At 26.8% G+C, this 9,297-nt stretch overlaps 1 protein-coding gene across 1 annotated transcript in view; it reads right to left on the bottom strand.

Moving 5' to 3' along the window:
- The window catches only part of LOC111635838, an 18,212-nt gene extending 11,053 nt beyond the window's left edge, over positions 1-7,159 (bottom strand). Inside the window, exon 1 of the mRNA XM_023380939.1 lies at positions 7,058-7,159. Coding sequence (XP_023236707.1) covers positions 7,058-7,145 — 88 coding nt within the window. The 5' untranslated portion in view covers positions 7,146-7,159. The remainder of the gene's footprint in view (positions 1-7,057) is intronic.
- Between the last annotated feature and the right edge of the window lie 2,138 nt (positions 7,160-9,297).

Below are 9,297 nucleotides of genomic sequence, written 5' to 3'. Positions count from 1 at the left end.
ATATATATTTTTTTTTTCTAATTGTGATTAATTAACTTATTAACAATAATGAATGCTCTTCATTACATAAGACTTTTGTTAATTAGGGAGAACATATCTAATTTGTTCTTTACATTCTATCTATTATTTAAAATAACATAACTTTTTATTGCAACCTTGAAGAATCAGTTCCTTAACAAGAGAGTAGGTGATGTCATGTTAGATCCATAATATAGCTTTTGTTTAAAATACTTGCTAATGTTTTATTTTTCTATATATATCTAGACTTGCTTATGTTTTATTTTTATGTTTTTATAATTTTATTTCTAAAGGCTTGAAAAAGTATAATTATGAGATATAAGATCAATTACTTTTGTCATTTTTAATTTTTGGCTATATTCCAAAATGTTGGTACAATATATCAAATTTTCTCAAATTTATATTTACTTATTTTTCATCTTTTGTTTCTGATTTAAAGCATATTCTTCTGTCTCAATTCAACAAATAGTATTCAAATATAATGTTTTAGATAATTTTTTTTTTTCAAGTTTTAACAATATTAATTTAGACAAAGAATCACAAATGTGACTTTATCTCTCTTACTTTCTAAGAAAATTCTCTGCAGAGAAAACTAAAAAACAGAACAACAAGTGCTGAATAATAATTTTAATTAGTTTTAATAGAGAGTTAATATAATATTTTTATTTATTTGTCTCAAGTTCAACTCAGATAAACATTTTCAATTTTCTTAACTAATAGCTGGTAATTTTTCACTCTTAGCATCTTGTATGGTTTATAAATAAGGTAAAAATTAATATTGTAACTGATAATGGAACCAATAAAGATATTCAAATGAAAATCAGCATGTTTCTCATGTTCTCTATAACATTCAAAACAGAAAATTATTGCTATAATTTAGTGTATATATATATATATCATTTTATGAAATAATAAAACTATCATCACACGACCATGACACACCACACTGTATTGATTGACAGCTTAACTCCATGTTTGTGATGATTGTTTTTGATTGTTATTTCTAATCTCTCTTTGATTAATTTTAAGAAATACACTCAAAAAAATTAAAAGCAAAAATCATTAAAGAGAGCATTTTTAATTACAAATTTTAGTACTTATTATCAATATATAAATATATAAGATGAGTGAAAATTTTCACAACATTCTTCTACTTACATTTTTATGTTTTTTTAAATATTGTTTATTTATTTATTAAACACTGTTGAAACTGCTAATTTTTCTTTCTCAAAGATCAATTTTTGTAATTTTGCTGTTATTCTATTACATGTACTGCTCATTTTTAATCTACCATAAAATTTTTAAAATTTTCTTTAACTACTGCTTTTATTGTTCTTTAATAGCATTTGTCTTTTCCTTATAGAGGAGTAAGACTTTGTATGAAAAAGAAAATGTCAAGGATTATCCTTAAATTATAGAGTAAATTATTTAATAGTTTGTCAAAATTTCAACTGTACTGTTTGAATAATTTTTTTTAAATGTGTTACTAAAGAATTAAATTGTATCAAAAAGTAAAATTTATTTAAAGTAACACTGTTGTTTATCGGTAATATCTATGTAATTTTTATTAAAATATTTGGGTTCAAGTGATTGTAATACAATTATAATTGAAATTTGATATTTGTAACAATTGAAAACTAATTTATTTATTAAGGAGACAAATCTTCCTACCCCCTTGTAACAAGTTAAATCTTAAATACAATAAATTTGTTTGTTAATAAAATGTCAAGGGTTATTCCTTAACATTAATCAGTTTTTGAATATTTCATATTCACAAACAGATTAATGTATAAATTGTTTATAATCATCGTTACTTTACTGTTCTCAAAGTAATTTTAGTGTATCTTCGTAAACCGAAAATGAATTACAAATAAACATTTTTAATATTTACATCCAAAACTTCTATATTTTATAAGATTGTGTTTAGAATATTTTTGATGAATAAAAAATATTCATATTTTTAAAGCTGTTTCATAACCACATTTTTATTGAATTTTTTTTGTTCCAAATTTTGATTTTTTGCATGCAAGCTGATGACGATCTGAATAAGGCTGGATACATGTTAATAAATAATCTTTTTCTTTTTTGTTTACTAGAAATATGCAGTTTTATATTTAATCTTAAATGGTGATAGTTTTGTACATTTCAATTCCAAGAATATATTTGGGAAGCAAGAACAAATACTATTAACGTTTAAAAAATATAACTATGATCTAGTTATATTTTTTAAACATTAATAGCATTTGTTCTTGACAATAAAAACAATAGCTAGTTCTTGGTCAGATCACTGTGGAACAATATAGAGTCTGGCTCTAGTGTAACATGTTTATTAAATAAAGCATATGACATTGAGGTGAAGCATGAGATGGCACAAAAACAAAACTAGACATAGGATAAACTAAAAAATGTTTATGAATGTGTCTTGGTGTCATTAAGTAAAGTGAACATTACAAAGTTTGGTCTGCAAAAATATCTGTAAAAAGACCAATAATATTTTGGCTAGAGACAGCAAGGAAGATGAGATGCTGCTGTTAATCCCACCCAGAGTGCATTCATTAGCTCTGGCCAAGCTTGGCTTGGATAAAAGAATAGGGTTAGGATTAGAAAAGACATCTGGCCATAAAATGACCATCCTCTGTACAGGAAAGAGGTACAGCACATCATCATAATATAAAGAATGGATAACTTTTGTACTTTTGAATTCAATCATTTTTCTAAATTCTTCCCTTTTTAAAGTCATGAAATTCAAGTCCCCTAGAGAAAATTTAAATTTTGTGACATTAAATTATTTATTTATTATACTGATTACTTAATGTTTAAAAAAATTATATAAAATCATTAAATTTACATTGTTGTTTGTGTGTTTGACTTCTTTCCTGGTGACCATCCCTTCTGGGAAATAGGTGTAACAATATGTGTGTATACATCATATTTCCTTGATTAAACCCTGAAGAATAAAGATGCTATTAAAATAAACCTTGGATTGAAAAGCATTGGAAACATGTTGGAGCATACAAAGTATAGTATAATGTAGTTTAAGTGTGACAAGTGAGAAATTTAATTAAAATTTTGCCTCTTAAATTGTCTAGAGTTGGACAGAACTTTCTATTCCTAGGTTCAATGAAACATTTTTGGAAATAAAATCATAAATATTGTTGAATATTGAGCATGGGAAAGTTTAAGTCAAGAGCTTATCAGCTGAAGGGTAATTAGGAAAATTTAAATTGGAGTTAGTGAGTTTGAATCAGAAGATAATAATCTAAGATCCCAATTCCAAAAATAACATTGAAATGTTTATGAATGACAATGTAACAACTGAATTGGGTTAACCCACTTTGGGGCTCTAGACATTTTCTTCTTACCGGACCCCCTACCTTTCCCACAAGAAATAGAGCACACAAAAAATATAAAACAATAAATAAAACAAAAGTAAATAATGTGAAAAACTAAAACAAATCTTAAATTTTTATTAATGCAATATATTTTTGTTTATTTGTTTATTATATACAGTTGTCCAACAGAAAAGTAAAATATCTCATTTACAAATCTTTTCAAAATAGACAGTTTGACCAGGCCCTAGACATTTGTCTCATTTGTCTATGCGATGATCCAGCCCTGGGATTAACTATGAAAACAGTAATTATTTCAAACATTGAAGTTAATACAGTCAAATGAACATTTTGATCATTCCAAAAATCTACAAGTATTTAATGTATTTCTTTCAATTTTTACCTATGCATTTCATGTTGTAAGGTAATAAATCTCAAAGGTACATTTCAAAAATAACCGTCTGGGTTTAATTGAGGAAATATGTATGTACTTACAAATTTCTAGCTGAAATGAAACCTATATAATTACTTATTGTTTTATCTATCAAAGTGAAATAAAATATAGGAATTTGAAATAAAAAATAAATAAAATGTAATTTTCCTACAGTTGTTTATAAAAAATCTTATTTGTTAATCTTAAATTAAATTCATTACAAAATAGACAAGTGTATAACTAAATATGTATTGTACTATAAAAAAAATAAAATTATATGTATTTAAAATCAATGTAGCAGTTTATACATAAAATGAAAAAAATGAATTTTAATCAGTTCAGGATAATTATGATCAATTATTTGTAGGAAGTAATAAAGAAAGATTTATTTTTATTGCATTGTGAACACAGGATCTTTAATCATGATCATTGTGAATTTATCAAGATTCATAACAGGTAAATGATGACATCAGCATACCTGGGCCAGATATCATCCATGAAAAGTTTTGTAGATTGATGTAGACTTTAACCTGGAATCCTCACAGTGGCAGACCTTAGCTATCTCCATCATTTGTTCATCTGCTTTCAAGTTTGTTTATTTTGCTCATAAATTACATTATTTAATTTTAACATTATTTTTAATCTTTAATGCAATATGCTAAAAAATCCCATGTCAATGATAGAAATAAATTCAATTTTGTAAGAAAAAGTTTTAAAAAATGTAAATTTTTCAATTGTAATTTTAACATTATTTTTAATCTTTAATGCAATATGCTAAAAAATCCCATGTCAATGATAGAAATAAATTCAATTTTGTAAGAAAAAATTTAAAAAATGTGCAGTTACAACAAAATAATAATTGTAATCAGTGCTTTAAAATTATTAATGTAGAGCAGTTTCTTTCACAAATGTATTTAACATTTTGATTTAAATTTTTGTAATATTGGACNGATTTATCAACAATATTGTGAATTACAACAGTGAATTTACAAAAGAAGTGCTTTATTTATTATATTAATATCTCAATTATTATTATTCAAGTTCAAGAAAAGAATTTATTACACACAAGTCCTTGTTACATGACTTCATATAATAGATCAGCAGTAAAACTACTCACTTGTTACACAAAAATTATTTGTGTTACAAGTGAGTAGTTTTACAGGAACACTTTTTACTTGGTAGAATGTTTATTGGAACAGTTATGTTTTGAACAAGAAAGAGGAGATTGATTTGAAATCCTCTTCCACATGGCTAGTTAAATCATACCAGCATGATAAATAGACGTTAAGAATTTTGATTAGGCTGTTCTATTTGTTTGATATTGTAGTCGTTGGGTAGTACATGTTTATGGACTGTCAATTAATTTGATATGTTTGGTTTTTGAATTTTATTATTTTAGGATATTTTAGGTTTATGTTTATTGTGTAAATTGTAAAAGTACACCTGCGCCATGAAGGAGAATAAATGCATGTGATGCCAGGATTTGAATTTTCGTCATCAAATCTGTTTGTTGAAAAAAGTTAATGCATCGATTTGAATATTTTATTGTTAAATTTGATTTGTCAAATTTCAAAACCTTTGATATGTTCTATAACACTGTTCCAACTCCAACATGCAATTGGTTTGAAGACAGAACACAACCATTCACAAAAAGTTTTACTGTTAACAATTTATTATTTTTATTATTTGTTAATTGAGTTAGTTATTGATTTTATTATTTGTTACTTAATTTTTAACATTATTGAACATTTATCTTAAAATTCAACAAAACTTGACATCTTATTTTAATTCAAGAAACACAAACTGCTTAGGGTTAGTCCTGATCTGCACTTCTATGGCAGAACAGATCAAGACTAATCCTAATGCTGTTCATTTTAGTTATTTATAGTTGGCCAATGCAAGCCAGACAATTGGCCGACCAAAAAAAGTACAATTTTATCTTAAATAAGCAATTTGTATTAGTGAACATTTAAAAATTGATATTTGACAAACAGAAGTATGCTGTAGATCAATATTAAAGTTTAGTAGTATTGATATAATAATTTTGCAAATACAGAACTTGAAAACCAAAGATTTTGTTTATTACAATAAAAAATTTATTTTATACACATTATAATTAAATTTTTAGTTACTTTTATTATTGTTTCAAAATGTTTGCACGAATCTTTTCCTGTTCAAAATATCCAGTAATAAGAGAGGGAAATTCTCTTAATAAATTGTTAAACTTTTAGTTATTTGTCGAAACCGTGTCTTCTTTTTCTTGTTTCTTCTGATTCTATGTCACGACTTGGTGCATTTATAGACACTTGGCAAATAATTCCATCACCTACATTTACTTCTTACAGAAACGCGTTTCGGGCTTTCGTCCCTCTTCAGTCTGTTACGTCGATAGTTGTGACTTGTATGTCCGTACTTCCCGCTCCCTTCCCCTCCCCTCTTTTCCCGACTTGACGGACTCCCCCGCATGCCTCGTAATTTGTAACATTACCCTTCTCCGAGTGTTGNCATAGAATCAGAAGAAACAAATTGTTAAACATTGAAAAAATAATTTTTAACTTAAAATAAAAACCATTAAAAATTTGTAATAAATTAATATTAAATAAACTGATAACCAATTTTTTTTTCTAGTTTAGAATGTAATTAAAATTATCTTTTGATAAAATAATATAATCACTAATGAATATTAGAATGACAATTTTTTGGAATGTTTCCATATTAAAAAAAAAATTACTTTTAATATTCTTTTATTAGTTAAAGTGACACAAGAATATTGATGTACATAAATAGCTGAAAAATTTATTATAGTATGAAAGTTGTCATCCCAAAAAAAAGAAAATCAATTTTCAGATAATTTATATGGATTTTTTTAACTTTCACGTACACCTGGATATTTTAGAAATTCGTTTTTTTCTATTCTAATTTCCCATAAAATATAGTAAGAAAAAAATAAATTTTGAAAACAAATATCCTGTAGTTTACGTCAACATCCACGTTTATTTACAAATCAAACTGACATTTATGAAGCTCTTTAAACTTTTCGCCTTTCAATATATTAATTTTTAAGCAAAATAGTCCTTTAATTTTTATAAATTTTAATTATCTATCAACTTAATCTCATAAAAATTTATCAAAATTAATTGTTTTAATCAATAAATTTACGATGATGAAATGTCAAAGATAATCGGCGAAACGCTCTTATAAATTGTCAAGAAATTAAAAGTATACATTTTTGTTAATTTAAGATGAGTTTAAGTAATTAAAATAATCAAATAATTACCTAACAAGAACGGAGAAATCGATTTAGCAACCCCTTTAGTCAAGTCATAGACGTACACGTGAACTTGGGATGTCGTGGGCGACGCCATTTTGAAATAAACAATTTTACTTAATCATTTTCAAATGACGTCATCCGACACGTGAACGATTATTGGCTGACGGTTTTTTAAATATACAGCACTATTTTGTCGAGTCATTATAGGATAATTAAGAATTTAGAGACTAAGAAAATTTAATATTTATTAAAATATCACAATAAAGATATTTTACATCAATAGTTAAACATGCGAGTCTTTGCTAATCTTCCATAAATGCCTTTGAAATCTTCAGTTTTATAAGGAACGTGTGTTTTATTTTCGTATCCGCAAATTAAAACGGACTTTTGAGTTTCTCGAACTTCTTTAACTTGGTTAAGATCCATTTTTCTTATTAAATTTTCTTTTTTTAGCGATTTCATTCCGCGATTTTATGCAATTCGCTTCTATGTGCATCATTGTCCACGAATCGTCTCGAAAAATGTAACTCCTTTATTAGCTTCTTGCTCTTCTATTAATCCGAATTGTTCTGCATATTTATTTCTATTTTCTATTTCAACATTTTCTTCAGCTCTTATTTCTTCAGCTAAAGTTTCCATTCTTTCGAATATGTCGAGCATCAGATTCATCTTTTCATCCCATGTTCTCTGATTAACATCATGACCTCCAGACCTATCGAAGATTTTTGTTTCTTCGTATCTTTTCTTGGAGTTTTAACTCTAATTTTTCAATTGTTTTTGTTCTACTAAAAGAAGCTTCAGCTTTTCTTCTCTTAACGAAGAAAATAGTGAATTCGCTTCTTTCACTTTATGATTCTTGAATAAAATCAGAGACTTAAGCGATGGTAAACTATCCCTGATATAAATAACATTTCTAGTTATATTCATAGATTCTTTTAATATATTTTCAATTTCTCTTGATATATTCGTCGATTTTGTTTCTAATTCCTTAAACTTCGCTTTAAAATCTTCAACATTCTTGTTTTCTTTTGGACATGATCTTTAATGCGTTTAATTATGTCCTTGTGCAATATTAATATCAAGTTAAACTGTGTTGATATTATTACATAAAAATTGAAGATTTGCTTTTGTTTCTTTCTGAATTTCGAATATTTTATTTATATTTTTTGATTTTTTTGTAAATTGCTAATTAATTTACATTTCGTTGAGAGTGCATCGGAGCCGAATGTATCTGTCCATTTTATTAGTATACTTATATTTTTTCGTAACGTTTCTGTTGATTCAAATATTTTATACATCATATATTTGTGTTTTTCGTATGTTTTATTTATGTCGAATTCCATATTTTCTATTTTTTCAATTGATTTTGTATAGTTTGTATGCAAAACTTTAACGTTATCCCTGATAACATTAATGTCTTTCTTCAATTGATCTTGCTTAGTTTTGCCGGTTGTAATTTTAATTCGATTTCTAAGTTATTTTTATCTGATTTTAATTTTTTAATGTTTCTATTCAAGATTTGTCTTTCAGCAACTAGCTTCTTAGCTAATTTCATCAATAATTTAATGTTTTTCGTATTTTCTTCCACCTTCTCTTTTCTGAAACATAACCAATGCTTCGCTTAAGCCAGTGTTTCTTAATGGGGGCGATATCGCCCCATGTGGGCGTTTTTCCATGTTGAGGGAGCGATTAGTAACAATTTATATTTTGGGGAGCGAAAAACAATTTTCTGGCGATATAGTAAAACATTATATTAAGAATAATTAGATATTTTATTCGTTATATCGTACAATAATTAAACAAATAACATTATACTAGTCACTAGTCTANGTATTATTTTCATTTCTTAACGCGGGCTATATGGTATTGAGATTTTTTTATTTTAAAGTCGAATTTAGGTGGGGATCCTCGGGAGTTTCCCGAATCAAATAACAGAAACTAAACATTCGCATCACCGAGAATTAGTTTGAAGATTGTCGAAATTCAGAGATTACAATAATAATGTTTACGATAAAATGTACTTTTCGTCATTCTGACAACGATAGGAATATTGTCGAGTTTTCTTGTGCATTCTTGACAATGTTAGGGCCCCCTCAATCGCGGGGCCCCGGTGCACAGCATCCGCCGCACCGGCCGATGGCTGATCCCCCCCCCCGATGGCCGGCCCTGATTATAAGTAAATTTCGTGATCCTAGTAGGAACATTACTTAAGGTTCTTTTTACCATGCCCCTTTCATACTTCTTAA

This window comes from Centruroides sculpturatus, unplaced genomic scaffold (assembly GCF_000671375.1).
Source record: "Centruroides sculpturatus isolate CEXI.00-Female unplaced genomic scaffold, Cexi_2.0 scaffold931, whole genome shotgun sequence".
Classification (NCBI taxonomy): domain Eukaryota; kingdom Metazoa; phylum Arthropoda; class Arachnida; order Scorpiones; family Buthidae; genus Centruroides; species Centruroides sculpturatus.
The sequence above is the reverse complement of the archived record's forward strand: the minus strand, read 5'-3'. Positions and strand labels throughout refer to the sequence as shown.